Here is a 21614-nt window from a genome sequence, read left to right as displayed (position 1 = left end):
TTTGTAATTAACAGTCTTTTTAAGTTTACACACAATATGATTGAGCATAAATATGACAAAAAGGATGACGAGGGTCTAGTTTATTAACTTATTAGAAACTTATGAATCTCAAGGGGTTTATAGTGTAAGTATTTGATTTTCAAATACTGGAGGAGGATAATGCCTTACCCTTCCCGCGATCAACAAAACCACATGAAAACATTTAAATCAACAATAGTAAGCATACATTTTAGTGAGTTCTCCAAATACCACATACTTCAGTACACATACAATACATATAAATAATGGCTCACGACATCGTGTTGTTCCATCAGACTCACCCCATTCCGTCATCAACAATTGACTTGTAGCCTAGGGTTACTCCATCATCAACAATTGATTCGCAACCTAGTGTCTCTCTATCATCAACAATTGAGTTACAGCCTAGCATGGTTCCATAATCAACAGTTGACTCACAGCCTAATGTGTGACATCCCCAATTTCTCGGCTAGAAAAGACCGGTTTGTTTATGCTTTATTTTAAAATCAGAGTAATCGTTTAAAGAAAAAGGTTGCGGAATTTGTTCCCAAAGCAAGATATGATAATAACTTATCAAAACATTTCTCAAAGAGAATGCATTTTCATTTAATAATAAAACATTGGGATGTCATGTTCCGATACAGACCATAAGCATAAACAATATAAAATAGACCTTACAACGGTTATTTATAACTACTGATCTATAATCCAAAATCTCTCGTCAAGTCCACCAACTTATACTCTTGTGCCATTACCTGTAATGCAAAGCAAACTGAGTGGGTCAGGCTTGGGAGCCTAGTGAGCATATAGGGTTTTCAACCCACAATAATATAATTATTATATTCAATCATCAAACAATCAACCCAATTACCCATCCCCGTTATCTTCTTTATTTCTTAAGGTTTTACCCTAAGAATCAACTATCCTTTATTCATTCGTTCCTAAGGATTTACCTAAGGAATCGGCACGAAGTCCATTGCTGCCAAAGTTTATCTATCATGTACTAAGTCCATAGTTATCAGGCGCTAACTCCATAGTCACCAAGGTTCACTTAACAGTAGACGCTAACTTCATAGTCACCAAGGTTTATACAATAGGCACGAAGTCACATCGTCACCAAGGTTTACTCGATAGGTGCTAAGTCGCATAGTCGCCAGGGTTTACTTAATAGGCACGAAGTCACATCGTCACCAAGGTTTACTCGATAGGCACTAAGTCGCATAGTCGCCAGGGTTTACTTAATAGGCACGAAGTCACATCGTCACCAAGGTTTACTCGATAGACACAAAGTCACATAGTCGCCAAGGTTTACTTAATAGGCACAAAGTCACATCGTCACCAAGGTTTACTCGATAGGCACTAAGTCGCATAGTCGCTAGGGTTTACTTAATAGGCACGAAGTCACATCAAAACCAAGGTTTACTCGATAGGCACTAAGTCGCATAGTCGCCAAGGTTTATCTAACGGTAGGTGCTAACTCCATAGTCACCAACTATCTCATCTACACTTGTTCTACCCAACATTTTTGTAGATATAAATAGTTACACAGTTTAAATTATTTAACACTTGTATAAAACATCAATTCCATGCCCATTTCAAATAGACAAATAATATATAACACATAGCACACATTTCATAGCTAATACTTTATATTTATGTGTTAGAAGAAAGTAGCTATACACTCACACGTATAAACAACAATACATATACACATAGCACATATTTTATAAAATACTTCATATCTATGTGTAAGATGAAAGTGACTATACACTCACTTGATCAGAAGATGATCGGACAACACTACAGCTCTAAGAGTAGATATTCTTCGGTGAAACCGGGATCACTTCACACACCGGGTTTCTAGCGGGCAGAGCTTCGGCTCGGAAACTCTTTTCTTCTCGGGATCTTCGGGCTTCGGGACTCGCTTCGGGTCTCGGGGTTGATACCGGGGCTTCGGGGGGTTAAAATAAGGCTTAGAGGGTGTATCGAGAGTGGGAGAGAAGGGATGGAGCAACCATAGTCGGCTGGCCCTTCAAATCTATTTATAGGGCAAATTTGGCCCTTGCCACGTCGTGGCACCCTTTTTCCACGTCGTGGGCTTGGCCGTCACTGCATACGTCATTGCAAGTTGCATCTGGGGGACTCCCGGAGGTGTCAGGAGACTTGCCACGTCGTGGCACTGCTTGCCACGTCGTGGTCTCTGACAGTTTTGGGGTTTCGCGCCCCAAACTTTAGAAATTCATAACTTTCGCATACGAACTCCGTTTTCGACGTTCTTTATATCGCCGCGAAGGTGAGATTATGCTCTACAACTCTCGTTTAGACTCCATTGGATAATTTTGACTTTATTTTTAATATATTATAATTATATTACTTATATATTATTTTTAGTAGGCCGGGACAGGAAAACTCCGTTATAAACTCATAACTCCTTCGTCTAACGTCCGTTTTCGTCTGTCTTTCCGTCGTTGCACTACTATCGATGAGATCTTCAATTCTCATTAAGATCACTAAGGATAGATATCTATCAACCTTAAATTCACTATTTACGTCGCGCTAGGTCGTGTCGGTTCTGTCGCAAAACTTCGACAGGTCATAACTTCTTCGTTATAACTCGGATTTTGGCGTTCTTTATATGCACGGAAACCTTGTGAAATATACTAAAACTTGGTTAAGATTAATCCTTCTAAATAATCTTCCATAAAAAAGTCATTTTTGATGCTTATCGTCTCTAAATTGACTAGCCCTGATCTACGGGCGTTACATAACGTTGTCCCATCATCAACAATAGGTATCTAGCTTCACAATGTAGCATCGTTCCACTATCAACCCTTCATACATGACACATACAAGTAGCATATAATCAAGCAATCAACATACATACAAAAGACTAATCTAGTCTACTTGTATAACCATACACTAACAATACATATATCCTATCATGTTGTCACACATAGTATAATTAGAAACCTCACCTAAATTTAAAGAGTTGAAGTCACACACTCATTCCGGTCCTCAAAAGAATTAGCTACAAAGACCACCTAAATCAAACAACGGTCAAAACTCGGTTTGTAGCTCAAATCCATCAAAGTTTGACCAAAAGTCACACTAGTCAAAAAGTCAAAGATCAACGCTCAACGTGGTGCGACCCAGTTATTGGCCGCATCACATACACAAGGCAAAAGAATAGTCGTGATTCCCACTCAAACCTCATATCGTGGCCTCTCCATGGGCGCATCGCGCTTTACAGGCAGATGACAAGACTCACCTCATAAGCTAGCAAGTGAAAATCTCGAACTCTAACCATCGGCCTAGCCTCCGCCTAACACATATAATAATTATTCCTAATTAATAATGGCCCTCAAGAAGCTAGGGTAATCCTTCTACAAACTCACAGAAGGGTAAAATACCATTATACCCCTCCATACGCTTAATAGTCCACAATTTGACCAAACCCTAAAAGTCAACAAAAGTCAACGGCCAGGGAGTACGCTGCGCGTACTCGGCTGCCATGCATGCATCGGGGATACACGACCCCTACGCCGCACGTACTGGATTTACGCCCATCGTACTCTCCAGTTTCCTCTTTCTCACTCATTTGGTCTTAAACAATTAAGACCTTGGCTCATCTCATAGATCCAAACTCTCTAACAATTCTTAACCCATAAAGTCAATGACTTTAAGCCTTTGCATGGTTGAAAAGGTCACCAACCCTCAAAATATACACTCTTTTGCCTCAAGGAGCTCATAACTCATGCATGGAGTGATACCAACGACCAAGATTGGATTTTTATGACATTACACCACTCATAAGCTCAAAAGGGGTTGGTCCTAGTCTCTAGAGTTCAAGATCTCATCAATTCTCCACCTTTTTGGGACAAAACCCTAAAATACTCCATTAAGATACTCATAACAAAAGAGAGGTAAAGTTTGAAGCTTTATACCTCAATTAGAAGCTCCCAACTCAGATATGCTCGGATCTAGAAGCTTGGAATCCAACTCCTTCTTCTTCAAGGCTTCCTCTTCTCTTCAAGAACACACAAGAACTCTCAAAGGATCATAAACACACACACACACAAGCTCTAAAATGAGGGTTAGGGCACACTTAGGGTTTGTTGTCTGAGGATGATGGCTAGAAATGAGGCCATAATATCCTTTAAATAGGGGACTCACCCTAGATTAGGGTTTTCATTCTGGGCCTAGTACTCCCAACGTACTAAGTGGTCTCCGCGTCACTTTCACGCTAACGAGTACGCTAAGCGTACACCTCAGGTATTCCCCGTGTACTTGTGTTTCACCCATTTAATAATAAGGGCCAAAATAGACAATAGCTCAAAAGATCAAGGTTCATAAGGTATACCTGGACTTGGGATGTTACAATTCTCCCCCACTAGGATCAGACTTCGGCCACGAAGTCATGCTCCGCAAATAACTCTGGATGCTGCTCCCGTATCTCCGACTCTGGCTCCCAAGTCAACTCGGACCCCCTCCGATGTTGCTACTGGACCTGAACCGGGGGAGCTTCCTTGTTCCTTAGAACCTTCACCTTCCGCCCCAAAATCGCAATCGGTCTCTCAATATAATTCAGGCTCACATCCACTTGAGTGTCCTCTAATGGAACCACCGACGTCTCGTCGGCTACACACTTCCTCAACTAGGATACGTGGAAGGTGTTATGAATCTAACTCAACTCTGCAGGTAACTCCAATCGGTAGGCTACTCTGCCTACCCTGACGTTTACTCTAAGAGGATCGATATATCGGGGGCCCAGCTTGCCCCGCTTCCTGAATTGGATCACCCCTTTCCATGGGGATACCTTCAGGAGGACAAAATCTCCGACATGGAATTCTAGCTCGGATCGTCGCCCGTCCGCATAACTTTTCTGGTGGCTCTGGGCCATTAGTAATCTCTGTCTCACCTACTGAACCTACTCAGTCGTCTTTATCACTATCTCAGTGCCACCCATCTCTGCCCCACCTCCCCTCAACAAATAGGAGTCCGACACCTCCTCCCATATAAAAGCTCAAAGGGGGGTATACCAATACTCGAATGGTGGCTGTTGTTCTAGGAAAACTCAGCAAGGGGTAAGTATGTGTCCCAACTTCCTTCGAAGTCCATGACACATGCACGCAGCATGTCCTCGAGGGTCTGAATCTTCCGCTCGCTCTGCCCGTCCTTCTGCGGGTGGTACGCATTACTAAAATGCATGCGCGTGCCCAACTCCTCGTGAAACATCTTCCAGAATCTGGAAGTAAAGCACATGTCTCGATTTGACACTATCGAGATGAACACCCCATTTCGAGATACCACCCCTCTCACATAAATCTCGGCCAATCTCTCAGCAGAAGAGCTCTCACTAATAGTAAGGAAGTGAGCACTCTTTGCCAGTCAATCCACAATCACCCAAATAGTGTCAACTCCACGCGCAATCCTCAAAAATTTGGTGATAAAGTCCATAGAGATCTGTTCCCACTTGCACTGGGAAATCTCCAGAGGCTGCAATGGACCATGTGGGGTGCTGGTGCTCCGCCTTGACCCGACGACAAGTCAAGCACCTATCAACTATCCAAGCAACATCCTGCTTCATACAGGGCCACCAGTAATCTCTCTTTAGGTCCAAATACATCTTAGTAGCCCCGAGACGGATCGAGAATCTCGATCTATGCGCCTCCTCCATCAGTATACGCCAAGCTACGCCCATAAAGGGCACCCAAATCTGCCCTTGGAAAGTCATAAGCCCCTGACTGTCTAACACAAACTCGAAAACCTGCCCAATCACACACTCTCTCTTGCGGTTCTTGGGTTTCACGGCCTCCGTCTGAGCCTCTCGAATGGTATCCAAGACTAGAGTCATCATTGTCATCCTCATACATACATCTAGAATTGGGGCACTCTCCGCTCTATGGCTTAGGGCGGCGACCACCACATTAGCCTTGCCCGGATGCTACAAGATCTCACAGTCATAGTCCTTCACTACATCTAACCATCTCCTATGTCGCATATTTAGGTTGGGTTGATCCATGAGATACTTCAGGCTCTTGTGGTCCGTGTATATGGTACACCGAACCCCATACACGTTGTGGCGCTAGATCTTGAGGGCGAACACCAACACCCCCAAATCTAGATCGTGGATGAGATATCTTGTCTCATGAGGCTTCAACTGCCTCGAGGCATAAGCTATCATGTGCCCTCTCTGCATTAGCACCGCACCCAACCCGGATATAGATGCATCACAGTAAACCTCAAAGTCCTCCATTCCCTCAGGAAGAGCTAACACCGGGGCTTCGCACAACCTCTGGCAAAGAGTCTCAAATAACGTCTGCTGCTCGAGACCCCAAGAAAAAATGACACCCTTCCGGGTCAATCTGGTTAGGGAACAACAATCTTTGAGAAATCTCTGATAAATCTCCGGTAATAGCCGACCAATCCCAGAAAACTCCTGATCTCGGATGGGGATCTCGACACCTCCCATCGTATGACTGCCTCAATCTTGGCCGAGTCGATCAATATCCCATTCTGATTAACGAGATGCCCTAGAAACTGGACCTCTCGTAACTATAAATCACACTTGGAGAATTTGGCATAAAGCCTCTCCGATCTCAATACTCCAAGAATCTCCCTCAAATGCTCCTCATGTTGCTCTCTGGATCTCGAATACACCAAAATATCGTCAATGAACACGATCACCGATCTATCCAACATAGGCCTACACACCTGGTTCATGAGATCCATGAACGCTGCTGGAGCGTTGGTGAGTCCAAAAGGCATCACCACGAACTCGTAATGCCCATAACGAGTCCTAAAGGCCGTCTTTTGAATATCCATTTCACAGACTCTCATTTGATGATATCCAGACCTCAAGTTGATCTTGGAGAACCAAGACGTTGCCTGCAATTGATCGAATATATCGTCGATCCTCGGAAGTGGATAACAGTTCTGGACCGTCAGCTTGTTCAACTCCCGGTAATCAATGTACATACGGTGTGAACCATCCTTTTTCTTGACAAAAAGGATCGACGCTCCCCACGGCGAGCTACTCGGTCGGATAAATCCCTTCCCCAACAACTCCTGGAGCTATGAGGATAACTCCTACATCTCAGGCAGTGTAAGGCGATAAGGTGCCTTAGCGATAGATGCCGCTCCCAGAACCAAATCAATCCGGAACTCCACCTACCTCTCGGGAGGCACATCCGGTAACTCCTCGGGAAAAACATTCGGGAACTCACTCATTATCGGGACCTCTGTGATAGAACTCGGTCTCTCAGCATCAACTCGTGTATCCGACACATATGCTACAAAACCCTTGCAACCCTGCTGTAGACTCTGTCTGGCTCTGGCAGCTGAGTAGAATGTTGACCCGGATTGGGTACCCTCGCCATACACTGTAAGCACTCCCCCACTAGGTTCTCGTATTGTCACCAGCTGACACTCGCATTCGATCATAGCTCCGAATCAACTCAACCAGTCCATGCCCACAATGACACAGACATCACCCATCGCGATCGGGACCAAATCTATCGGGAACTCAACACCAAAAATCTCGAGCACACATCCCCAGATCACATCAGTCGCAAACACCGCATGCTCATCGGCTATGGAAACTCTCAGAGATTGACTCAACGCCTCTCGCTGGATACTGATGTGACGGCTAAAAGCTAACGATACGAAGGACCGCTTGCACCCGAGTCAAATAACACCAAAGCAGGTACAGAACTCACAAGAAAAGTACCTAAGAATATAACAATGTAAGCACAAAATAACTCGAGACAGAATAAAATAATGAATACATACCGGCCACACTGGCCGGCTCTCTGTAGCTTACGCAACAGCAGGGGAAAATCCCTGTGCTGATCCTTGTAGCAGCTATGGACACTCGGCCTTCTGATGGCCGGTCTGGTTGCAGTGAAAACAGACTACAAACCCCTTGGGGCAATCCCACACAATATGCCCCTCTTTGCCACACTTGTAGAAAACGCCTGCTCGACATACTCCCTCAGGACTCTTGTCGCACTTCCCACAAGTGCGGCCCTTCTGGCCTCCAGATCTCGAATCAGCGGGCTTAGCCCGCTTGGCTGCCGGCTGAGACTGCACCGGTCGTCGATCCCTCCCCTGAGACTCCGCCTCCTCCCTGGCATGAGTCTCCAGCTCAATCTCCCTCTTTTGGGAATTTGTCTAAAGCTCAGCAAATGACCGATACGTCGAGTTTGCCACGAAATCTCGAATATCCCTCCTATGAATGCTCAAATACCGGCTCATACGTGCCTGCTCGGTAGACACGTGCTCAGGGCAAAACATCGCCCTCTCATGGAACATCCTCGTAATCATTGTCAATGATCTGTCCTCTGCTTGAGGGACAGAAACGCCTAGGCTAACCGCTCTCTCTCTACCGGGGGAACATACTCATCTTGAAACATCATAGTAAACCTCTTCCATGTCACAGCAGTGAGCTCTTATGACGTGAAGTTGGCTGTCATAAATTTCCACCAGTCCTTCGCCCCCAAGCGAAGCTGGTTCAGCGCAAATCATACCCTCAAATGCTCCGGACATGACCAAGTGTAAAAACACCCCTCGATATCAGAGATCCATCTCATGGCGGCAATCGGATCTTGAGTCCCATCAAACTATGGTGGCTTCGTGTTGCCGAACTCCCGGTACAACAATAAGTCACCCCCTGTGGCCTGGCAGCAGCGACAGCTGCGGTGGCTACAGCAGCAGCCGCCTCGGTAACAACATGGTATCTCTCATCAAACATCACAACAAAAGTGGTCTTAATAGACCTAAACATCTCCGGGATGGGCTCTCAGATAGCTACGGCCACCTCGTCGTGAATCATTCAACGAATCTCATTATCACTAACTCCACTGGTCTCTGGGGTGTGACGCGTACCCACCATGATGCCTCTGAAACATAACAAAAAATAATCAGAGACTCGATCGAGAATACTCACACTCGATCACTCGCTCCTACTTGTTCCCTAGCACCCCAAGGATTCTTACTTGGACTGCATACTGATCCGATGTTTCCAGTAGTACGAGCCCAATACTACCTTCCGCACCGCATATGTGTTCATTTCAAGTCTTCCTCCTAGGATCCTAGTTCCCAAGTACTCTATATCTTGCCAAACACACACTACTCTCTTAGTAGACCTCTCATATTCTCCTCTCTGCTACCTACTCGCACTCGAAGGAAAACATTGGTAGTAGTAACCCCTAGGCTAAGGCATCACAAATCAGGCCACTCTAGTCCTAAATTATGAAATACCTGGCCTACTCTCTATCATGCATAATATATCTCATAATATCTCATAACACATAAAGTGAAGGTATTTTGGGAAATCACCATTCGGGCTCTGGTTGATTATACACACTGCTCCTTCTCGTTTTTCTCTTAGAAACTCTTACTCGTTTTAGAAAAATCATTTCTTTTGAAAATTTTTCTCAAATCCTCAGTTTGAGTCTGGACATGCCCGAAGGTGTTTCCGAATCCCTCAAACCAAGGCTCTGATACCAACTTGTGACAAAGAAAATTTTCAAACATATTTTTCATTTTTAAAACTCATAAAAACTCATATAATTCATCCCACAAAATTACAAGTGTCTCAAGTCAACATAAATCTACAAGAAAAGTCAAATCCCAGAATCCTCAACATAATCTCGAACAGGTGTGTACAATCACGCCGGTGCCTTCCCGCGATCCTCGGAGGTACCTGAAACAAATATCACATAACATGGTAAGCATAAAGCTTAGTGAGTTCCCCAAAACGCCACACACATAATTAGCCACTCGAGGCTATACCTCTATAAGACCTTCCGGTTAATGTGTCTCAGTGGGACCCTCCGGTCCCACATCTCGTTGGACCCTCTGGTCCGGTCTAAGTGAGAACCCTCCGGTCTCACTGCTCGTTGGGCCCTCCGGCCCGGTCTAAGTGAGGATCCTCCAGTCTTATAGTTCGTTGGACCCTCCAGTTCAGTCTAAGTATCTCATAACATAACATAGACTACATATCACACAGAAAGACATATCTCAAGCAAGCACATAAGACCCTCTGGTCACACATAATTACAACTCTAGGTAAGGTATAGTGAGAAGACTCACCTTGTAAGCTAGCAAGTGAAAATCTCGTACTCGGAAATCTAACCAACGGCCTAGCCTCCGCCTAACACATTTAATAATTATTCCTAATTAATAATGGCCCTCAAGAAGCTAGACTAATCCTTCTACAAACTCATAGAAGGGTAAAAGACCATTCTACCCCTCCATAGGCTTAATAGTCCACAATTTGACCAAACCCTAAAAGTCAACAAAAGTCAACGGCCAGGGAGTACGCTGCGCGTACTCGACTGCCATGCATGCATCGGGGATGCGCGACCCCTACGCCCAGCGTACTCTCCAGTTTCCTCTTTCTCATTCTTTTGGTATTAAACAGTTAAAACCTTGTCTCATCTCATAGATCCAGACTCTCTAACAGCTCTTAACCCATAAAGTCAGTGACTTTAAGCCTTTGCATTGCTGAAAAGGTCACCAACCCTCAAAATATACACTCTTTTGCCCTAAGGAGCTCATAACTCATGCATGGAGTGATACCAACGACCAAGATTGGATTTTTATGACATTACACCACTCATAAGCTCAAAAGGGGTTGGTCCTAGTCTCTAGAGTTCAAGATCTCATCAAGTCTCCACCTTTTTGGGACAAAACCCTAAAATACTCCATTAAGATACTCATAACAAAAGAGAGGTAAAGTTTGAAGCTTTATACCTCAATTAGAAGCTCCCAACTCAGATTTGCTCGGATCTAGAAGCTTGGAATCCAACTCCTTCTTCTTCAAGGCTTCATCTTCTCTTCAATAACACACAAGAACTCGCAAAGGGTCATAAACACGCACAAGCTCTAAAACGAGCGTTAGGGCACACTTAGGGTTTATTGTATGAGGATGATGGCCAAAAATGAGGCCATCATATCCTTTAAATAGGAGACTCACACTAGATTAGGGTTTTCATTCTGGGCCTAGTACGCCTACCGTACCCATGGGTACGACCAACGTACTAGGTGGTCTCCATGTCACTTGCACGCTGACGAGTACACTAAGCATACACCTCAGGTACGCCCCGCGTACTCGTGTTTCACCCATTTAATAAGAAGGGAAAAATATACAATAACTCAAAAGATCAAGGTTCACAAGGTATACCTGGACTTGGGATGTTACAACTCATCCCTAGATAAAGTATCCAACTTTATCCAAATTTATGACCCAAACAATCCTAATACCAAACCCTAACTCAAAAGTCCTAAAACAGCCAAGATCTTGTGTGGCTCCAAGAGAGCACATGCAAACACCTTTGTCTATTTTCCAATGACCACAAATCACATCAAAACCAAACCAAGGTTCTAGAGTTTCCCTAAACTCCAATAACAACAAGTCTAAGGGACCAAAGTGACAAAAATCTCTTCCCAAGCCTATATCTATGAATGAAATAATGAAAAGCAGAGAACTTTATGATTTACATTGCTTAAGATAGGCCTAGAAGGTGGAAATTTCAGCTAGAAATGGCCTCTCAGTGATCGATGGGATTTCTTCTATGTCAAGGGTACCTCAAACACACATACAAGCTCTCAATAATGCATAAGGAGGCTAGGGTGATGATATGCGGATGGAGGTTGATGACCAAAGAGAACCCTAAATGTTAGTGTTTTTATATATGAACGAAGGCCCAAGATTTAGGGTTTTGTGCACAAAGCGTCTTCACGTCGTAACCATCACTTAAGTAGCGCCACAACTTAATGACGTGGCACACGTCGCACCAAACAAGGCGCGCGTTGTGAATCATAAAAATCCCTTTCTCAACTTTAAAGTAAATCAAGTTGATAATTAACTCATACCTGGAAAATGGGTGTTACATTAAAGATAAAGACTAGTTAAACTATGCTTGGAAACCCTAACCATGCATATCACTCAAACTAGACTCCTTCTCTTTTGGATCTCTTTCCCTCTTAGATTCTTCTCTTATCCCCTCTCTCAGTTTTGAAGCATCAAAATCCTGAACCCTAAGGTACTATGGTTATGTTCAAGGATCGAACTCAAGATGGTGTGGCTGTCAACCTTGCTTGGATCATTATCTTGGGTACGACTTCATTAGAGGAACTATGGTTTTGGTTCTAGTTCATTTAAACAACATCAAAGAAGAAGCCAACATTTAAAGTCTACAAGTGTATGTTTTCAATGTCGCTCTCTTTAGTTTTTATTGCAAATTGCTCATGGATTTGTGATCCTCTATCGAATATGTTGAGTTTATTCTTCCGTTGTGTTTGTGATTTATTTGAATTTATACACATATTCCATCAATAATATTAGAGCCATTGATTTCTAGAAAAAAGTAGAATTACATCTATACTAGTAAGTCAAATTTTAAAGGAGACGAGGGGGAGGGGGAAGGGGCTTGGATGACCGTGACCCTTTAGAGGCTCTTCTTACTAATTAAAGAAATTTTTTTATTCAGAAATACATGTTAAAAACTTTTGTTATAAAACAAACTTTTGATCCAAGGATTAGGTTTTATGAGACTTCAATTTTATATATTTTAAAAAGCTTATAATCATTTATATGATAAACTTTTATATAAATAAAAGTTATACTAACTTTTAGGCTTCCAACTAATATTGTAAGACATTTGAACTCTTAAAATTTCTATTTAATTTCTTTCTTACATATAACTATCGCTCTTGACAAAAATTAGAAATACGAGGCAACTTAAAACCAATTTTTCGTATCGAAACATCTACCAATAGAAATATTGTTCCTATAATTAACAACTAAGAAAGGGAAGATTATATCTTAAGGCTTTTAAGTTTTAATCCTACCTAACGTATTTTTCTTTGTTTACTGTCTACATTTTGATTTTATTCGATTGTTTGATAATTTTTTTGTTTCTCAGGTTTCTTTTTTATTTATTTATACTTTATTTAAAATTTAAAAAAAAATGGGTGGAGGGACATATATTTTATTAAAATAATATGATCTAAAGGAGAAAGTTGTCTCAAGTAAGGGCCACAAAACTTTAAACTAGGAGCATGCATATATTAAATATAATAAAATGGTTTGAAGATGTTAATCTTGGATTCTATGTTAGAATGGCATTGAAGTAAAGAGGTTATTCATGCCTAAACCCTACTTAATACTCTCTTATCATTTAATCATTTGGTCTCCCACTAATCACAAAGTTCAAGAAAATTGGGTTAGTAGCAACTTTAACAGAAAAGAAGGCATTCAAACAAATTATGAGATGAATAAGTGACTACCTTAATTGTGACCTATACCAATCTTTAATCAAACTAAGGCATGGTAGAGATTATATCAAGTATTATGATTGGGAATGATTTTCTTTTTCATTATAAAGAATAATAGTGGTTTCCATAAAAAGGAAGTATATCATTATCCGTTGCTATTAAATAGAAATAAAACCAAGGATATATAATACAAGAGGGGTAAAATAGGAAATTGGTGTATAGATAGGAATAGTAGTTTATGTAGTAGTGGTGGTGGGAGTCAATAGTCAAAGAGACAAAGGGTGAGGGGGAGTATGAAATTATGGAAAAGTTGAGCAAAATTTTGGTGGTAAGTGAGATGGAGGCCCCTCTGCCACAACATTACTTGCATCATCATGCCTAAAATCACATTCACTGTCTTTTCCTTATAAATATATTTCAAAACTTTTATCATGTGATTATTGATATAGTCATGAAAATTTACTGTTTATTCTTCAAATGCTATCTGAATTCACCTTAGACATTATTATGTAAAATTTCTATACACCATGAAGTAAAAAATCTAGGTTAAAACTCTTAATGGGTGATAGTTTTGTTTATTTAATGTATGTAGCACTAAGTCTACACGTTGTAAAATTATAAAGGAAATATTATATTAATGGATTACTATTTTTGACCAAACAAATATTGTTAAAAGAGTTAATGTAGGCATGAATTGGCAGTCATAAATACAAAGTATCTTACATACTTATTAAATCACTGTCTACTGTCTAGAATTAAGAACATCTACTCTCTGAACATATTTAATAACATGCTTAGCATGTGCGCAGAGAATTTAATAACCGTATCCAACAATTTAAAATTGATTTAATGGCCAATATATCAAATAATGATTTAAAAGGTTTACATATGCCTACGAATCTTGTTACAAGTCATGTTTACTCAGTGGTGGATATAAAGTTTATTTGGTTTATATGAATGAAAATTAATAAAATAAAAGGAATCATATATTTGTTTACGAATTGTTCGTTTGATTCAATTAGATAAAACAAACAACTTTTATTTCTCATTTTAATGGAATAAAAAATTTCATCTTCTTTTATTCCGTTTTACCAAACAATATATCTCAAAGTTTTTGGTAAAAAAACTCATGGATGATTGCATAGGGAATGAGATTCTAATAGCTAAGAGTATCTTAAATCCACTTCTATTCTCTATTTTTCTCCTATTTCTTCTCCCATTTATCTCCAACTCTACCCCATTTATTCCCCAATTTTGGGGGAAATGAATAGTATAACACCAAATACGGTGTTATATTATTCATTTCCCCTAAAATGGGGATGAACTTTGAGTTGTCGGTTTTAGTCCCTCATTTATATATTTATACATTTCTGGTTTTTTTTATCTACTAATTATTATTTAAATGTAATATTTAATACTTATAATATTATTTTGTATATTAAATTATATTAATTAATTATAAATATAAAGTTTGTTTTTTGTTTATCAAATTCATATTAAAATTTAAATACATATTGAAATTTTAAAACACAATGTATTTTACAAAAACTTATAATTATGTATTATAAATATAATCTTATTTATTTAATAGTATGGTAATGAAAAAAAAAATAAAGATTATATATTTGTTAAAATCAAATTAATAGAAGGGGTGTGTTTGATAATTTATATAAATTATAAAAATGAAATATATTTTTTGGGGGTAAAAATGGGGTAAAAAATAGAGTTAGGTTGGAGATGAACCATAATTTATCTCATTTTTTACTCCATTTTTTGAAAAAAAAAATGAAAATGGGTTGGAGATGGTCTAAGAGCTAGTCCGTTAGAAAATAAGGAATCATAATAGCAATATATATTATTTGGATAGATTCAAGGATTGTGTTTTGAACACTTTCTGAAATCTTTAATTCGTCTATTTTGTCTGGGGTATATGAATTCAAAAGTAGGATAATCTAAAAATAAAACCAATTCGAATTACAGACCTAATTCGAATTGAGAAACACAAAATACATTTGTTTGATGTGTTCTTGGGAGATAGATCAAATTTTAATGAACAAATTTTTAGTGTATCTTTTTGTAACCCGTTTTCATGAACATGAAAATGTTCTAAGAGGGGAAAATAGTTAGTAGTGGTTGCATGCAGATTTGGCGCCAAAGACAGATAGTTATTGGACATAACTGACACATGCATCATCATGATGCCATCGTGTTTTGAACACCAACAGTGGCTCTACCCCCCTTGGACCCCACTAGGGGGCTACCCCTAGATCCCTGCCAAGTCTAATAAAAAAACAAAATATTATATCCCAAACATATTTAGGTAATTACCAATGCTTGATAAGTAATACTAATAAAAGACAATATATAAATGTTAAATTACCTATTTGCTTGTTGTATTAGAACAAGAGTGCTAGAATTTTCAACTTTTTATGGTCATTTGAAGTATAATTAAATGAGTTGACAATCACCCGTTTTAGGAAAAGAAAATCCCCCAATAATAAACAAGGAAGACAACCTATTTCAAGAGTCAAAAATAGATGAAGAGTTTTGTTAAAACGTGTCCTAACAAGAAATACACCAAGAAATAAAGGAAAATGAATGTTTTCAAACAAATAAAGTTATATATAACATAAGTTTCCGAACACATCTTAAATACAATATGAAAACTGAGTATTTTCGAAGCGTATAAGATTCACCTTCTTTTTTCTTAAACGTGTTTCCTATCTTCACACTATTAATACATAAAAACATTGATCAAAGATTTGTACATTTGTTTCTCAATAAATTGGACGATCTCTTTGAAGGTTGCCATTATTTTCTCATTCTAGTTTCAAAGCTTATGGTCATATGCTACTTGACATGTTATAGTTCGCATGAAAGGCAAGTCTTCCACTCGAATTACTATAAACAATGTAGTTTCAAAGCGCATGGACATATGCTATTTGATATGTCGAAACAAATGCATAAACTCTTAACTGATTTAATTAGACATATTTAAATTGTCAAACTAATATCGAAATTGGGATAAGATGTACATACATATTTAAATCGTCCAACTAATCTTAAAACTGTGATAAAGACACACGTTCTTAGCCACACCGGTCTCTATGAAACATATAATTTATTGTTTTTAGAAAAAAAAAAGACTATGACGTCTTAGAAAACCCTAGAAACATTCAATTTAAGAGAAGAGAAAACATGAAAATTGATATTTCATAGCACATTTTTCATAGTTTGCGAAACATTTTTACATAAATGTTGTAAACTAATAGTTTGAATAAGTATACATAATACCATGCTAAGCATAACTTGAAACAAGGTTAAAAAGATTTCCCTTGAATTTTACGAGAATAGCACTAGAGAAACATTAAAGAATAGATCTTGCATGATTTTTTTTCTTTCTCCAAAATCACCCTAAATTGAAAAGCATGATATGGTAAAATGTAGTCTATTAGTAGCAAACATTAATAGATATACCTACGTACTAACCAAACATGTAAGATTATACAATAATTAGGTTGTTATAAAGAATGAAAGGGGTTATTTGATATGTTTTTTAACGAGTCTAATTTGGTTAGATTCATACCGTTTGATATTATAGTTAGAAACATTTGATTCAGTTTTATATATAGCGTTTGATATGTATTTTACTAGTCTGATATGATGTTGGATTTGATACGATGTTGGATCTGATTCTATCAATCATTTCATCAGATTTGATTCGATTAACAACTATTAAACAACATTTAACGTAACTTAAAAATAAAAGTATATATAATACGATCTTGCGAAATTTATTCAATCTCTAAAATTTAGTTACAAATAAAAATAAGTATACAAGCAAAATGAATATTAAAATCATGCCCAAATCAAATGTTAAAGATGAATATGATTGAATTTCATCAAAAGATTTTCGTTGAGATTTGCAAAGTGAATTTTAGAATCAAAAGATACTCAAAGCTAAACTAGAAGAAATATTATTGAAAATTTGCAAGGTTAACTTTTTAATTGAATATTTAAGATTTTTAATAAAGATAAACAAGGATTATTATTAACAAATAAATAAAATGAAGAGAACAATGAATTTTTTTCAAAAATAAATAAAAATTATGCTATATCTTATTTGATTCACCTCAAAAAGGAAGAAGTAAAAAGGAAAATATATTTTATAATAACATTAACAACTGTACAAGATTCTCTTGTATGAGCAGCCATAATAACAGAAAATTTTACAGAGACAAAGAAACACAAAAGAGAGCAAATCAGCAGAGAGATAAATCGCGCCCTCACTTTTCTCCCTGCAAAAAGCCACTCACATTTTTTTTCCTCTTTAAAGCCTCATCAATGGCTGTTCCTTCCTCCCTCAAAATTTCTTCACTCTTCAACAAACACCAACAATTTTAGAGAGAGAAAGTAAGAGTAAAAAGAATCAAAGACTTCTCAGTTCTCTCTCTCTCTCTCTCTCTCTCTGGTATGTCTCCTTCATCAACCTCTCTGTTTTACCTTCTTCTCCTAACCCAACCAAAAAAATCCCAACTTTTTCAAAACACCCATAAGCTTGTAATCATATGGGATCAAATGAAATTATCGATTTTTCTTTTGTTTTTAGGGGTGCTAATGGGTTTTTACTGTAGTTAAAAGTTTGTCAATCTTGGGAAACTGCAACCATCATCAGCACCGAATCACGGATTCAGAGCAACTCTTTTATTTATTTATTTTTTTGAACTTTTATTTTTGTTTTTGATAAACAAAAAGTCATTTGAAGTAATCTTTTCTTACATCACCCTCTCTCACTTCTGTGACTTTACTTGCCAAATAATCGGGTATTTTTTCGAAATTTGATGGATATGTTACATGTGAAAGTATATATGCCTATGTGTAGTTTCCGTTACTTTATTATTTTAATTACTTGCATTGATTCATGATAGTTTCTGCCACCAAACCGTAATAAAGGCAAAGGTAGAGAGCTTTTTAAGCGCTTCTCATGGCGTGTTGTGTTTTCAGTTTCAGATCTCTTTAATAAGTGGAAAGACTTTCGTAAACGTAAGAAAACAGAGCAAAAATGGTTCCTAATAAGCAAGCTGAAGAAGCGATAGTTCCCGGGGAAATGAAGGGTTCAAATGAGCAAGAACAAGGAGAGGGGGAGGTAGGGGTGGATCAGTCAATGTCTGGCTTCAAGAACTTTCTTTGGCACGGTGGCTCTGTTTATGATGCTTGGTTCAGTTGTGCTTCAAACCAGGTAATTTACCTTATCACCCTCTACACCTTGCAGTTATCCTTTCTCTTTTTTTCATAAAAAATTGAGTCTTTTTTGTTTATTGTTTTGTGATTTCAGGTAGCACAAGTGCTGTTGACACTCCCATACTCTTTCTCTCAATTGGGTATGCTTTCAGGAGTCATATTTCAAGTCTTTTATGGACTCCTTGGAAGCTGGACTGCTTATCTCATCAGTGTTCTCTATGTCGAGTATAGAGCCAGAAAGGAGAAAGAGAATGTCAGCTTCAAGAACCATGTTATTCAGGTTAATCTTCATTCGTTTTTGATTCTTTAGCATTTACCACTGTAAAAAGTCGAATATCTCATAGTGGGTCTTTGGAAAGTGAAGTGCTTTCCACAGCATTTGTAATGATTTGGGATTAAACATTCATAAAGAACTCAAATTTTGTTCTTTTGTGTGGTTAAAAAGGTCAAATCTTACTGTTTCCGCAACACGTTGTACCTTGTGCTTGTTAAGTCGTATTATGGTTCTAGACAAATGCATTAACTAAGCATCATTAGATGCATGTGATACATGCTTGTATGGCCTACATGATGCATTTTCTTATGGCATGTACATGCATATCCACCTTTGTTTTCATGCAGTGGTTTGAAGTGCTCGATGGTCTGTTGGGCCCACAATGGAAAGCTGTAGGATTAGCCTTCAACTGCACCTTTCTTCTCTTTGGCTCCGTCATTCAGCTTATAGCTTGCGCAAGGTATACATACAATTAATCTTTCCCATCAAGATTTTTATCCATCACTTCTATACAAATTAATTGGATTTTAACATTTTTTGTGTTATATATATATGCAGTAATATATACTACATAAATGATCATTTGGACAAGAGGACATGGACCTACATATTTGGAGCTTGTTGTGCTACCACTGTCTTCATACCCTCTTTCCACAACTACAGAATTTGGTCTTTTCTAGGGCTTGGCATGACAACCTACACTGCTTGGTACTTAACCATTGCAGCCGTGATCCATGGCCAGGTACCCTTTCACTATTAACATTTGCATAACTGGACTCAACTGACCTGGACTAGACTTCTATGATGCGGATGTAAAGGACATTTACGTCTTTTGCATATATTTCATCTGATTGGGTGAACAAAAACTTGCAATTTAGTTTTCGTCCCACTAATATAGTCCAGTACATGTCAAACACAGTAGAAGGCTGTCTCCTGTCTAACAAATGGGGCCTACAAGATTGTATGATGTACAACTGTATTTTTCGCAATATTAGGTTGATGAAGTGGTTCATTCCGGTCCTAAGAAGCTGGTTTTGTACTTCACGGGAGCGACAAACATACTCTACACTTTCGGTGGACATGCAGTCACAGTGTTAGTAAATTATTTCCAAATTTAAACATTACATTTTCCATTAATCAATAATAACGATATGAGATATATATATATATTTTTGTTATAACAGTGAAATAATGCACGCGATGTGGAAGCCACAAAAATTCAAGTACATATATCTGTTTGCTACATTATATGTATTCACACTAACACTCCCGTCAGCCACCGCTATGTACTGGGCCTTTGGTGACCAACTTCTAAACCACTCCAACGCCTTTTCTCTTCTCCCAAGAAACGGTTTCCGTGATGCTGCCGTTATCCTCATGCTCATCCATCAGGTCTGTACACGTGTATAAAAACTGACAACTGTGGGTCCCTTATAACTTATAAGCCTTAATTAGTTGTCAGCTACTACCAATAACTCAGTTGCTAACCTATATTGTATTTGTTTTTGTTTTGTTGCAGTTTATAACATTTGGTTTTGCATGCACGCCGTTGTATTTTGTATGGGAGAAAGTGGTAGGGATGCATGATACAAAGAGCATATGTTTACGTGCATTGGCAAGGTTACCTGTTGTGATTCCGATTTGGTTCCTAGCGATTATATTCCCGTTTTTTGGCCCAATCAATTCGGCTGTTGGGGCTCTGTTGGTTAGCTTCACTGTCTACATCATCCCGGCTCTTGCACACATGCTCACTTACAGAAAGGCTTCGGCTCGCCAGGTAATCTTAAACCTATGTGCACTGTTAATTTAGGCAAACTAGTCAGCAGTTTTAATGAATGCGACAGTTTGGTTTTGACGTGACATTAGGTTTTGAGATAACGAAATGTACCTTGCATTTATAACTTTAAAGTTAAGGGGGTAGGAAACGGAAGAAGACAAAGTTTGGTGGCATTTCATTATCTTTGATTTAAACTTTATATGTCGTAGTCACGCTTTTACTATTATTGCACTCAATCAGTCTTAACATTGGGCTAGCTGGCAGGCTCACTGACCCATTTTCCTTCCAAACCTAACCTTAGTGTCTGGTCCTCTAGGGCCCTCCTGAATAGACTTAACGAGTATGAGTGTTTTTTTTTTTACTTAATAGAAAATTTTAAGTCCTAACTATTTTTAAAATTAATCTTTTTGGTTGCAGAATGCGGCGGAGAAGCCTCCATTCTTTTTGCCAAGCTGGACAGCGATGTACATAGTGAACATATTTATCGTGGTGTGGGTTCTTGTGGTTGGGTTTGGATTTGGAGGGTGGGCGAGCATGACAAACTTCATCAAACAAGTGGATACATTTGGTCTATTTGCAAAGTGTTATCAATGCAAACCTCCTCCTCCACCACCACATACTCATTGAGTTTTAACGGTTTTTGTCATTGGTTGTTTTTCGTTGACATGGCGTTGGTTTTAGTCTAGTGGTAATATATAAGATGTAGTGTGTAAAATGGTTGATGAATTTACTCATGGTTAGAATATAGCAAAGGTTTGATTTTACTTTATTGTTGTGACATTTTTATGAATATATCGACTTGGAGTCGTTTTGATACCTTGGTTGATGTTTTGGTTAATTCACATGGTAAAAATATGAGGGATTTGGTATCTTATTAGAGTAGTATGACTTTATCAAATGACCAGTAAAAAGCCTGAATATTTGGACGTGATACAAATATCAAACATATTATAGGTGTTTATTTGGTTAAGGTTGTCAAACCAAAAATATAAGGCTAGGACATTGCAAGTTACCTAACAT

At 38.7% G+C, this 21614-nt stretch overlaps 1 protein-coding gene across 1 annotated transcript; it reads left to right on the top strand.

Annotated features, from left to right (window-relative positions):
• Positions 1-17551: 17551 nt before the first annotated feature.
• On the top strand, positions 17552-21410 carry LOC111901327 (auxin transporter-like protein 2). The gene is made up of 9 exons (XM_023897183.3): positions 17552-17773; positions 18307-18541; positions 18638-18823; positions 19165-19277; positions 19376-19559; positions 19813-19910; positions 20002-20209; positions 20337-20594; positions 21012-21410. Exons 2-9 carry the CDS (start codon positions 18365-18367, stop codon positions 21219-21221), a joined length of 1434 nt encoding a protein of 477 aa, XP_023752951.1. The 5' UTR covers positions 17552-17773; positions 18307-18364; the 3' UTR covers positions 21222-21410.
• Positions 21411-21614: the final 204 nt, after the last annotated feature.

The sequence above is a fragment of the Lactuca sativa genome, chromosome 2 (genome assembly GCF_002870075.4).
Source record: "Lactuca sativa cultivar Salinas chromosome 2, Lsat_Salinas_v11, whole genome shotgun sequence".
Classification (NCBI taxonomy): Eukaryota; Viridiplantae; Streptophyta; class Magnoliopsida; order Asterales; family Asteraceae; genus Lactuca; species Lactuca sativa.
This window is presented reverse-complemented; position numbering and strand designations above follow the sequence as displayed.